This window comes from Neurospora tetraspora (assembly GCF_033439725.1).
Source record: "Neurospora tetraspora strain CBS 560.94 chromosome Unknown B0H65scaffold_3, whole genome shotgun sequence".
NCBI classification, from domain to species: Eukaryota; Fungi; Ascomycota; class Sordariomycetes; order Sordariales; family Sordariaceae; genus Neurospora; species Neurospora tetraspora.
The window spans coordinates 4,763,260-4,776,325 of NW_026944385.1; the positions used below are offsets into that span (position 1 = coordinate 4,763,260).

Here is a 13,066-nt window from a genome sequence, read left to right on the forward strand (position 1 = left end):
TGCATGCCAATGGCAGTAGTAACAGAGAGTGCTTGTCGCAAAGAAGAACGATCGATGAGGGTGCCATGATGGGATGAGATGAAGAGGACATGTGTGATGCAATGACAAGGAGGAATCGGCGAAAGCTGATGTCCTCCCAGAACCAGAAGCTTCGCACAATGATACAATCTCGCAAGAGGTATATAAACGAGTCTCCGTGGTCACTCTTTCGTCCTGGAAAGTGGTCATCCTAAGCCTGAGGAATGGCCGAAACAGATGGTGTGTCACCACTAAGGCCATGAAGGCGTGCTAGGTTCCAGGTTCGACTCCTGGCAGGACACATTTCTTTTTTTCTTCATTTTTCTTTTGAATTTGGGGTCGTCGGTCCCTCCGTGTGCGATCAGCAATCTAAGGCGAGGTACGTACCGCACTTCCGAACGGATTGCCTGCGTACTTTCAACAGTCGTTATCGACTTCAACGGAGGACGACTTCCACTGGTGTCTAATGTTGCACTCGGAAGCGTTGGGTAGGACTGGGCGGCCGCAAATAGGGGGTTATGCCGAGGGAGATATAGGCTTGCTATCGTCATTGGAAGCAATTATTGACACAGCAAAATAATCCGTCCTGTCGTGCACCGATAGTCTAGCAGTATCAAGGGCTGGGTCTCACTCATCCACTTCCACCGCAGACGCCACAACGGCCACGGAACAAAAACCGAGACCTGTGATTGAATGATGCTTCAACCGTTATCGTTTCACCCCCAGCAATCTGTGTAACTTACCTTTAGAGTCGTGCACCATGGGATAATGGTATAAAGTCGAGCCTATATCGCCAACACTGTGTTCAAGTTCGAGCTCAAGTTCCCTCCCAGTCTGATCTGGCAGTTTGGCTCTCTCTGAAAGCACTACCATCGCCAAAATGCTCCAAGAACTCCTTTCCATCGCCCAAGGGCCCTACGCCCTACCCATTTTGGCCGTCTCCCTCGTGACCTACCTCTTGGTTTCCACCATCATCACCTACCGCCGTCTCTCCCACTTCCCCGGTCCCTTCCTCGGCTCCTTCTCCCCCCTCTTCATGCTGAAAGTGTGGTTCTCCGGCCACCACGCCGACGGCTACAGCCGGCTCAACCAGCAATACCAATCCCCCCTTGTTCGCATCGGCCCGCAAGACCTCATCACCGATGACCCGGCCATCATCCGCCACATGAACGGCGCCCGCTCCGCCTGGGGCCGATCAATTTGGTACCGCGCCATGACGTTCGACCCGCGCGGTGGTTCGCTGTTCGACGAGCCCGACACAAAGACGCACGATCTGTTCAAAGCGCGCCTGTCTTTCGGATATAGCGGGCGTGAGAACCCGGGCTTGGAAAGTGATATCGACGAGGTAATCGGCACGTTGATTCGCTACATCAAGGACCGCTACATCTCCGACGACGAACGGGGCGTGCTGAAGAAGATGGACCTGGCTAAGGTGATGCAGTTCTTCACGCTGGACGTGATCACGCGTATCGCGTACGGGAAGGAGTTCGGCTCGTTGGAGACGGACTCGGACCTGTTCGGGTGGATGAGCACGATCAGGAAGGCGGCGCCGGTTAATGCGCTGATGGCGGAGCACCCGCTGGTGAGGAAGATCTTCATGTCCAAGTGGTTTTTGCAGTGGTTTGGGCCGAAGCATAGTGATGCCGACGGCATGGGGAGGGTGATGGGCATGGCGAGGGAGATTGTGGCGAGGAGGTTTGGCGAGAAGGCGGAGGATCGGAAGGATATGTTGGGGAGCTTTGTTAGACATGGGATTGAGCAGCAGGCGTGCGAGGTTGAGGTCCTTTTTCAGATTGGAGCGGGTAGCGATACGACGACGGTGGCGATCAGGTCGACCATGTTCCATTTGGCGACGAGCAAGAAGGCGTATGTGCGGTTGCAGGAGGAGATTGATAAGGCGGTTAGGGAGGGCAAGATTTCAAGTCCGGTCAGAGCGGAGGAGGGGAAGCAGTTGGAGTACTTGCAGGTATGTCCGAGTGGTTGAGAACCTTGATGGCTGGCGAATAACCCTAACCCCTCTTACCAACACAGGCATGCATCTACGAAGGACTGCGCATGCAACCTCCTTTCTCGGGTTTATTGATGAAGTCACCTCCCAAGGGCGGAGATACCATCAACGGCATGTTCATTCCCGAGGGCACTCGCGTCGGCCACAACGTCGGCGGTCTGATCCAGAGGAAGGATGTCTTTGGCGACGATGCCGAGATCTTCCGCCCGGAGAGATGGCTGAATGTCGACCCGGCCAAGAGGCTGGAGATGCAGCAAGTCACCGAGATGGTGTTTGGCTATGGCAGGTGGGCGTGCTTGGGGAAGCCTGTGGCGCTGATGGAGTTGAGCAAGGTGTTCGTCGAGGTAAGCAACTACACCACCTTCTGATATAGGTACTCGTTGGTGGTCCCGATACTGACCAGCGCCCCCTGCCTTACACTAGTTCTTCCGTCGCTTCGATCTCCAGCTCGTGGAGCCCAAGAACCCGTGGCGCGAATTTAATGTCAATCTCTTCTTCCAGTCCGACTTGTGGGTGAAGATCACGGAGCGGTTCCCGGAGGGGGAGAAGGCCTGAACAGCGAATCACGGTACAATAGTCATTCGTCAATTGATCGAGTTCATATTGGCCTTGGGAATTATATGCAAGTAATCGCTTGTGATGATGTGGATGGGCGATGGCTGCCTGCCGAAAGAACGCGCTTAGTCGTCCCTGACCAGACCCAGCGCCAGATCTTGTGAAGTTTGAACAATCAACCAGAAACCACCAACCCGACATCATCGTCACCGCTGTCCGATACGCGAATCGAAACCCGAGAATCCGTGCGCCATACCAGCCAGCGAATGACCAAGCTCTTTGGCCTTCCTCCCACACGAGGCTTCTGCTACTCGACAGACCCTGATCCCACATCACAAAACAGTGTAGTCCTGTGCGATTGCCAGACCTCTGCCAACGAGGACTGATTCGACATCTTCGACGTGCTCTGCAAGACGGACCCCCGGGACGGTCCCGCCCTGAGCGCGTTCCGCCGTGGCAACGTTTGAACCGCTACTATAACTGCGCTGGGGCCACTGGTCCACGACATCCAGAACGCGTAACAATTCCCTTTGCACGACTAAAGCTTCCGCTTCACGCTACGAGATACACGCGACAGTACGACCGGATCGCCTATACGACACCGCGTTCCCTAGCACTACCAAGACCCCGAACCAAGTCGAATCAGATATGACTCTACAGAGCAAATTCCGAAGTTGCCGCGGCGCCGAATACAGACGAAGGGCCTGATACGGCTGAGATTTATACACAACAAGGGCCGGCACTGCCTGTGGATGGCGAACAAATAACGAGAGAACTCCAACTGATTTTGCAATGTGCAGTTCAATTTCAAACGGCCACTGAGCGCCCCCGCCTATACCTATGCATCTAACCAACGCTCCATGAATACCTTTGCGGCTGAGAACTCGAGATCGTGTCACTCAAACTCCGCTCCCGTACTACCACAGAAACCTGCATCACCTGGTCGAAATTTCCAAAAAGGCCAACGGATCACAACCTCAAACCATCACTCCAACTTACAAGATGTTAACTTACAGCATGACTGTAGTTAGCGGTCGGCTCTAGACTCCCCTCACCTTTTACACGAGTTTGCAACACGACATGGTCTTTTCGTAAACGCAAAGAAAGTTCGCGAGGGCGTTTCACTCGCTGTCAATGTCGGATTCGTCCTTGTCGAGCTCTTGCTGGAGCAAGGCGAGGAGTTGGTCCGATGTGCTTTCGAGCACCTTGGCCATCATCTGGTGAGAGTACTCTAGTGTCAGCTTCAATGAACGAGGAGCTTCGTTGGATACACCTACAACCTCAAACGAAGGCAGCTCATCAGGATTCCCCGGGCCAGAGTCATCCTTGTCCTGCATAGCGGAGGGCTTATTCCCATGACCGGTGGTTGGGATGCCGAGCAGAGGATCTTCGTGTTGATATGCTTGTGAGAGGTCCCTCCGCAGAAGCCCCATGTTGAAGTTTGCCAGGGAGTCGCTAGGACCTAATGGTGTGGCGCCCCTCTCTGAGGCAGGACGAAAAGGAATATGTCCTCGTTGATGGCATTGAGAGGAAGCTGGCACGTAACCCTGAACGCAACCTTCGCCAAAGGTCCAGAAGACCATATCATCGCAGTGCCCATCCATATGATCATCGTTGGGCGGAAACCTATGATCAGCGACATTGCCATGCAGACAAAGCGAAAGACTCATAGTTCGTCTGGGGTATCTGCATTGGTTGGAGAAGAAGGTGTTTGGTGATAATGAGTGGGCTGAGGGAGGCAAGCAAGCGTTGCCAGAGAAGGGGTACGCGAACGAGGAAGCGAATTGGGAGTATTCGCAACCGTGATTGACCCGCGAGGGAGGAGAGGCGAGAGTGCCTCCTGCAACACTCAAGGGAAGTTTTTGTTCCCTGGTCAATCCACATGGGGTATATGTGTCCGGCTGAGTTATAGATTCTTCACGGTTCTTGTGAAGCTCGAGAACCCGGCCAGATGTTCGCTGCGAAGGTATAACCTCACTAAGGTCTGTAAACCCTTTCTCCGTCTTGCTATCCTCAACACTACAGCCCAGATCACATCGTTCGAGATGGTCAGATGGAAGGTGCATGATAATGGGAATGCGTTTTTTATAAGGAAGGCGCTGTGGAAAAGTTAATAAACAAGCCAGAGAATGAAGCGTGACGAGGGACTGTACTTGAGTGGTATCAGCAGAAGCTGCACGCCGAACAAGTGAGCAAGCTCACTTTTGGACCTGGGGCAAAATTGGTGGTTCTGGTTTCTGGATCGTGGCAGGTGATGATGGCTTGAAACTTCGATGCTAATATGAAGTCAGTCGGGCCGCGGGCGGGTGTTTAAGTATACTCAGCAAAACTTCATTACTCGCATCATTCATGCCATAGGCAGCGGCTATTCAGATCACCTGTCATACGCCAGCGTTTACCTCACACTACAATCTCTTCCTACACTTGAAAGCTCGGTCAAAACCCATGGGTCACACTCGTCAACGCAAATATTTCCAGGGCTTCCTTCGGGAATGCAAATGCAAATCCAGGAATGGGTGGGCTGACTGGCAGCGCCATGTCTGCCCAAGGCAATGTCATATTGCTAGACGCCACGCCGAACGCCGGAGTTATGCCTGGCTTCGCGCCATGCACAGTTTCGGAATGACTTGCCACGTAGCAAGGCGCGATACGGGATAAAAAGCAAGAGGCGTTAGGTTTGGGGGCAGACGGTGAATCATGATAGGCCATCAGTGGTCCAACACCTGGTACTGGTCAAAGAAGCCTGTGGCTCAAATTACGGGCTCTGAGGCCTTCAGGCTTCAGCCCCCAAAGGTGTTGCTCCCACCAAGATGTACTGTAGGAAGGCGCTCTCCAGGTCCAGAGTCTTACGCGTCACGGTTACCGAAGCATGCCGCCTCACTTTGTCATCAGGAACAACAGTCCTAAAACACACCGAGTTTGCTAACACATCCGATAACAAGTGCACTTTGCTTCCAACCCATTGACAAGCTTTGGCCCTCGAAATGCAGCTTCAGACACACGCCTTCACTGCCATGTACTTGTTTACCTTCCCCCGGAGGATTGCCAAGCTTCACTCCACGGCCTGGCGTCATTGCTTCCGGAAACGAGTCCCACTGGTGGTTAGATGTCCACCTTGCTAGAATATGCCTGGGAGTCGGACTGGAGCTTGGGGGGTTGCCTTCCTTGCGGCAGTTTAGGGCAGGAACGAAGGAGATAGGTGAAAGCTCAGAAGCTGTCTTGTGAAAGGACCATCCTTTAAATCTCTTCTTAACTACCTAACTCCCAGTCACTTCAATGGTTCATTAGTCTTCACCACTCCATGTGCCACTGCCCTCACAGCAACAACAACAACAACAACAACAACAACAACAACAACAACAACAACAACAACAACAACAACAACAACAACAACAACAACAACAACAGCAGCAACAACCGCAACAACTGCAGCACAGGAACGGCAACATCACCATCAACACCAGCATCAACATCAACGCCAACAGCGACAGGGACATCGACACCCCACCATCCCCCATCCCTTCATCAATTGCCATTGGACCCTGGCTTCATCGTGGCCATAACACAACTTCCTAAGCATTCACAACCTCCACTTCTCTCTACCTTCAGAGCCTTCCACAACGACTGAAGCCTAGAGGTATCTTCATCACATTTAATACATACCTTCCGTAGCGGGAAAACCGGGCGGGCATCTAGGCTAGATGGCATCGTCTAGGCTAGACGCTCAATCTAGGCTTGTTGAACGGGGCTTCTGATTGGCCAAGTCCATTTGGGGGTGATGCTTCCTTCCCAACTTCTCGGAGTTCATTTGGAGCGACGGTAGTTCCTTCCCCGGCTTCGAAACGACTACATCAATGGAAACAACGGACCTCTCTCTCATTCAATTGGGCCAGTGGCTCAATGGTTCTTGTGTTCGCTTTCTTTCTTGTGACTGCCAGTTCGATCCCGCTGGCGGTCGTCTTTTTTCGCGCGAAGAGTTTCGCGCGACGGGAATAGCATCATTTCGGACTTCGAAGTCGAAGTCCGCCTCGCCCGCCCGCCCGCCCAAGTGACACCAACCTCAACCACCCGCCTAAGTCAACCACCCGCCTAAGTCAACCACCCGCCTAAGTCAACCACCCGCCTAAGTCAACCACCCGCCTAAGTCAACCACCACAGCAGTTATCTAGCGACTGCTGTAGTGGTTGCTAGGCTTTTGCTCCTTATAAGACCGTCTCGGCCAATCAGATGCCTCCATTTTTCATCTAGCCTAGACTTGGTGTCTAGCCTAGATAGCCAGACAGTCCTAGTTTTATTGTCAAGGCTAGACGCCCCCTTTCTAGCCTAGATGCCCTCCCTATAATTCCGCTGCGGTTTGTTTCGGCCGATTGACAGCGCTTCCAATATTTGGTCAATGAGAATCTGCCCCTTAACCGTCCATTCGCCTAGCACGAGAACGGGTGGTAGCCAAAAGGGGTTTTGGGACATCAAGGAGACGAATTAATCATCCACGCCGCCTGTCGCAAATGGAATCAACGCCCCAGGAGTATGATCTTCGCTTGGACAACGACCCAAATCTACATCAGATCAACTATGCGCCGAGTTCTACTGGTGAACCTCAACATCCCTACGACTTGGATTGGTATAACCTACATGTACATATACCACGACCCACCTTAGATGATGGCACCAATTTGTGCTTCATGAACACGGCGCAGGGGCATGTCGACTTACATATGCCCATCGCCGCATGCCGTCCTTCGAAGCTAGCGTCCTCCCATCACCTTCATGTCGACAAGTACGAGCCCCAAGGGCCCTTAACTTCGTGGAGTTCCCCGAATTATCCAGAGCTGGACCCCTACCCACCTCTTCCGAAGGCAAATCCGGCAAGCACTCTATTCAACCCCAAGGATTTTCCCCACTCCATGGCTTTTGGGCAAAGCCAACCCGAGGACTGGCATACTTGGACAACCGAAGCCAGCCCTGCCCTGGCTTCCTTCTCAAACGTTCCTGACGACTCACCAACGGCACCCTCCAGCTCATCCTCCCAGGCAGGACCTTCGGCACCGCTGCCTGTTACCAACCGATACCGCAAACCGCCCAAGGCCAATTCAGATGATTGGACTCAAGAGGAAGACAACTATCTCCTGATGCTCAAGAAACGAAAGACGCCACACCAAGAGATTTCTGCAGAGCTGCTGGATAAGTTCGGTGTCGACAGAAACCCCAATGTGGTCGGAAAGAGGCTTCGGAAGCTGTATGATAATGCAGTTGACACAGAAGTATGTACATACCTAGTCATCTATTTCTTGATCTCCTCAAACAACGGAATCTTTGCAATATTTGCAACAAAACCTTTTACTAACCTCCAGTCTTCGACACTGCTTCAGGAAGGGTTGTTCATGACGCCGGACGCCTGGCTTGCCTCTTCTCCTCTTCCGATACGATCTTTTCGGGTACCCAAAGGCGAGGGGATCAGACCGGTCGTTTCATGTCTCTGTATGAGGGCGGAGGTGCGAAGTTCTACCCAAATGGAGTAATCCCAAAGACTGGCGAGACATGACTTCAATGGCTTGTTTGCTTTGGCTTTCGAGCAAGGCGGCTCTGTTTGGGTTTATTTGACGGCTCGCGCATTGGGGTGTCAACCATGCCTGGGCGACGTATGGCCTTTATCTCTCCCTACTCCCGGTTTACTCTGGATCTCAACATAGAGAATCCGCAGAGCCGCCAGTCCCGCCACCGTCTGGACCCGCTGCGCATCTCATGCTTGCCCCCAGGCCAGATATTACCCTGACGAGCTTTTCCAGAACTACATTGCCAATATGGGGGCCAAAAGCTCATGCCCAGTATTGGGTCACGAAGCTTAGCCGCTGCTCCTAACAACGCCAACTTGAACAACTCCAGTGCGTCTCCGGCAAACAGAAAGGCCAACATCCACACATCTCGGGACTCAGGTGTCGACCTCTCCGCAGATCAACAATCGGGATATCGAGGGGACATCAACCCAATAGGAAATCAGCAGTCACCCTCACCATCGCCCTCCCCATCGCCATCTCCCTATCGATCGTGCAGTAACCCCGCCAGATGTGAAATTTCGCCAGAAATGTCCAACACTCTCCAACGCTTCGCCATTCCGCATAACTGCTGCTATGCGGAAACCAAGGAGCAACTTGTTGAAGTGGTACGTCCCCACCAGAGCCACATCATCACACGAAGAGAGAAACTAATACGTGCGTACTTGCAGGTTGTGAACAAGGTGATGGAAAATGCGGCTCCAAAGATTGTCGCGCTGATTCGGAAGGAGATGCAAAACCAGGAATCGGACCTGGAGATGGATATGGAAGGTGATGAAGAGAGTGACATTGGGGAGGAGGTGGAATCAGATAAGGTATGGAGCTTGATGAGATTTAATGTTTGGGGATGTGATGCTAGTGCTGGGTGCACATGGGCTTGGTCAGTTGGTCATAGAACTTTGTGTGCATCGTGTACGTTTGTTTTTAATTGTCCCTTGATGTTGAACGGGTTTGCCACCATAATGAGTTGAGTACCTAAGTAAGAACGAGAGTGCGAAAGATAAAAAAAAGTTTATGGTTTTTGTTTAACAGACAAATTCTACAGAATTCATTTGTAGGGACACCGATTGATCGCCCACTGGGGTGGCATAGCTTGTAGCCATTGAAAAATGGTAGTGGAAGGGGCGCAAGAAATTGTTAGTAGGCACGCGACACCATTGGTTAAAGTACTCCCAAAAGGGTAGGTTCTCACAAGGATAATGCCTGCCGCACCCTCGTCGCTTCTCTAATAACTACCCCACTACCCCACCATCGCCGTTGCCGCCTTGCCGCGCCAGACGCGCCCGGCTAACCTCATGTCAACAACAACAACAACCGCCATCCAACGCCGTGCTCCCACCCATTGATCCCGGTACCCGCAGCCCCAACCGTTCATATGAACTGCCTATTCGCTGTTTGCGCTCTGCATTCTATTCATCAATCGATTGGCCCCTGCCGAGCCGGCTTGCACTCGACAATAACACGCTCTTCCGGTGCCTCCGACATCCGGACTACCCTCTTCTTGTGAAAATCTGCCAGTATAGCTCTACGCAAGAGCGGGCTGGCAGCCATTTGGATTATGGTATCCCGTCATAAAGTGAAAAGAAGTGATTCGGAAGAGGTGTAGTCCCGGTGAGGAAGGGTTCACCAGAAGTGGTAAGTGGTGAGAAAGTGCGGTGAGGAGGTGAGTAGGTGAAGAGGTGAGTAGGTGAGTAGGTGAGTAGGTGAGTAGGTGAGTAGGTGAAGAGGTGAGTAGATGAGTAGGTGAAGGAGGTAGGTGTGCCGAGGCTCCTTCTTGACTTCACCGCCTTTCTCGGAGGGAACCTTGGTGGCTTAGACTACCATGTCCTCGAGGCTTGGACGCCCACCACCTGTAGGCTTTGTGCCAGGATTTTCACCGAACTTGTCCCCACTAACCCAAAAACTGTCTGATCTGTTCTGCCGCTAGTGTTCTTTGGGGGTATAAGAGGGTATCCAGAGACCTGAACGATCAAGCAGAGGCACAGCGTGATGTGGGATATGTCCTTTGGAGGCGACCCAACTTTCTAACCTACCTAATGACAGTCAACAGCATTTTGGACTCACTTTCGCAATTTGGGTATGGGAATGGAGCTCTGATCCTCTCACCCAGTGTAGTGGTCGGATGAAGTTGAGCCTTTCACCGGAGGCACAGCCCCCTCGCTGTCACTTTGGAACTATACAGATCTCACTTCGGAGTAGCCTAAGGGCCTGTTCCTGGATTTGACGGATGTCACTGCATCCGATTGGCAAGCAATTGTCGGCCTGAACACTCTCCTTTTCTCTTTTATCCTGGCGTTGTACCTCACCCGTAGGAACCTGGCTTCACTGCGGTGTGCATGGTGCGCGAACGCCTTTCGAGAAGCCCTGTGGCTGTGAGCCTGTGAGGCGTATAAAATGCCAAATCCAGGACATGACCAGCAAGTCCCGTGCAAGCAAAGTCCACTGGCTCAGGGCCAGAAGGGGGGTTGGGTAAGATATCGGATGTATTTGAGTGCCTTAAACTATCCATCTCGACCGATCTTGACAGGCTAGGACTAAAATGGTTAGGTTGGTCGCGTTACTGAGTTGTCAACGACGCGACCAACCTCAACGCCCGTATTAGGGACTCGCGCTCACGGCCCAGCAGCCATTTACCATCTATTATCCGAGCTATGGGACCTATGCAAAATTTCCCTGGTCTGCATTATAATCCAGCTGGATTACCTCTACTGAAAACAAAATCGGAGGAGCTTCACAGCAGATGATGGTTCCATGGTATGGCGAGGAGTTTTGGTCCAATCTCATAACGGCTTGAAGTGGGAAACTTGACGCCTTGTCTCTTGAAGCTATTCCTGACTGGACACGACTGCCCTTGTAGGCTCACAGCCAGCATTGAGCGAGGATCAAGCCAATGCAGAGCCCCTGAGACCACCTTTTTTCTTTGGTGTGAATAACAAACCCATCGGAGACCTTGCCCTTAAAACTTCAGATCAGACCGTTTTCGAATCATCAGTGTCCACCTTAGTTCGAAGTTGTCACTGAACCTTGTCCCTATCTGTTTTGTCTACCTCTACTTCAATTCAAAACTCGTGACAAGTCTAATTGGGATACAGGCTCTCACAATGTCGCAAACCCATTCCACCCAGAGACATTCGCAGGACGGCGGCGATTACATGCGACCTGGAGATGGAATCGATGTCGTTGCCGAGCAATTTCAAGGCTACCTCACTGGGGCTGTTGGCCATGTACAGTCGCTCGCGACCGTTTTTCAAGCCAACTGGTCCTTCTCCGCTCAACAGGGCGATGGCCTATCTTACGGACAGTACTCGTCGGGACCTGGCGAAGGTTCCAGTGCTGTCGGTGGCGGTTTCTTCCCGGACTTCGTCGATAACCGTCAATTCGAGCTGGATACCTTGGACACAAACCACGCAGGAGGGTCAACATCTGGGATTCTATCTCAGGCCGGCCGCCCCGGGCCTTCGACTCCCTCCGTCCTCTTCTCGCCCTTCCCAGTGGGCACACCACAGCCATGCGACCAGCTCATTGCTCCGTCCCCGCCGGACCAGCCTCAATCCAACTGCCAGCCCACACCGTCTGTGGGGCGGCCCCCCGCCGCTGTATATCCGCACCGGAGAAAGCCCAAAATGACCTCGCATGAGTGGAGCTCTGAGCAAGATACCCTTCTCTGGGGCCGGAAGACCGGCTCTGACCCTAAGAAGAAGACATCTCCAGCAATCGCCGAGGAGCTCTTTCACACGTTCAACGTGACGGTGACGCCGAATGTGGTGACGAAGCGATGGGCGAAGCTCAAGAAGCAACGCATCAACAACAACCTCAATGTGAGTAATACCTACCAGACGGCTTTCGTCAATAGGACAGAGCTAACTCCCGTTGATGTAACAGGAATTGACTCCCGCCCTCAACGAGGTGGCGTCTCGGACGGCTGCACTCTTCCAGGATCAATTGCGCTTGGTTGGGAATGTGGACACGCAGAGCGTCAATGGCCAGATGGGGATCGCGGCGCGAAATGTTATTCAGGAATTGCAAACCAAAATTGCTAGGAACTTGCAAGACGCCGCAATTGCATTGCAGAACACCACCATGTCGGAATCTGATTGATTTGTTAGCGGCTTCCGGACTCAGTTGGTTAAGGGCCGGGGGGCATTTCTTTTGTTTGAGACGTACCATTTTGTCCTTGACAGTCGTGCTTCAATAAAGTCAATCCTCTTCTCACGTTCAACCCCAACTGTGATCCATATCGCCAAGAGCCTTTGGGTATCATGTGAGATTGTGAGGCTGGTTTGCCCGGGGGTGTGCTGGTGGTTAGAGTACCGGGCCAGCCACACAGAAGTCCAACTCGCTAAACTCGGACATAGTCGAGTGACTGAGTTGCTCTTCTGGCAAATGACGTCCGATTGGGTGATAAATGAGGACAACGAATGGTGACGGGGTAACTGCCCTTGCTACACATCTGATATTGCGGGACGGTGAGCCCACCTCAGTGCGTCAATCCGTCATGAACACGCGCACCTTCGTTGAAAAGCTGATCCAGAGCATCTGATAAACCATGTTGACGGTATGGGCCGAAAAGTGAACACCCTGGATGGGGCTGAATGGTGCGCGTAGGAGATGTATTTGTAGACGGGAGATGGTGAGTCCTCCCGAACGGTTGATAGGTTTTCCGTGATGAATCAAAGAACGCAATCGAAACTTCGCAAGGAAGTGCCACGTATTGCGGAGGATAAGAGTTCGGCCATTTGGAAGATGTGAGGAAAAGGTCACCGTTCACGTATGAGCAACGGGGTGAGCTCCTTTTCAATGCCATGTGCCATCATTTGAGCCGCGGTGGCAGGGTGCGGTGGAATGGTGAAGCCGCTCGTTGACGGGTCCGATAGGCTCAAAGGGGCAGTGTCATGGGTGCCATGCAATAGACCGCCACCCTACCAAATTCGGC

General features: G+C 52.6%; 4 protein-coding genes across 4 annotated transcripts; 3 read left to right on the forward strand and 1 right to left on the reverse strand.

Moving 5' to 3' along the window:
* Positions 1-829: 829 nt before the first annotated feature.
* Positions 830-2,785, forward strand: B0H65DRAFT_463651 (cytochrome P450). Its single transcript, XM_062826715.1, has 3 exons — positions 830-1,984; positions 2,050-2,370; positions 2,450-2,785. Exons 1-3 carry the CDS (start codon positions 899-901, stop codon positions 2,579-2,581), a joined length of 1,539 nt encoding a protein of 512 aa, XP_062683611.1. The 5' UTR covers positions 830-898; the 3' UTR covers positions 2,582-2,785.
* A 595-nt stretch (positions 2,786-3,380) lies between these two features.
* On the reverse strand, positions 3,381-4,753 carry B0H65DRAFT_463653 (uncharacterized protein). Its single transcript, XM_062826716.1, has one exon. It carries the CDS (start codon positions 4,645-4,647, stop codon positions 3,703-3,705), a length of 945 nt encoding a protein of 314 aa, XP_062683612.1. The 5' UTR covers positions 4,648-4,753; the 3' UTR covers positions 3,381-3,702.
* Positions 4,754-5,278: 525 nt separating this feature from the next.
* On the forward strand, positions 5,279-6,157 carry B0H65DRAFT_442032 (uncharacterized protein; the record flags this gene model as incomplete). Its single annotated transcript, XM_062825559.1, has 2 exons — positions 5,279-5,374; positions 5,870-6,157. The coding sequence occupies 2 exons, from the start codon at positions 5,279-5,281 to the stop codon at positions 6,155-6,157; spliced, it is 384 nt and encodes a 127-aa protein (XP_062683613.1).
* Positions 6,158-8,358: 2,201 nt separating this feature from the next.
* B0H65DRAFT_523543 (uncharacterized protein) lies at positions 8,359-9,129 on the forward strand. Its single transcript, XM_062828799.1, has one exon. The coding sequence runs from the start codon at positions 8,400-8,402 to the stop codon at positions 9,102-9,104; it is 705 nt and encodes a 234-aa protein (XP_062683614.1). The 5' UTR covers positions 8,359-8,399; the 3' UTR covers positions 9,105-9,129.
* Positions 9,130-13,066: the final 3,937 nt, after the last annotated feature.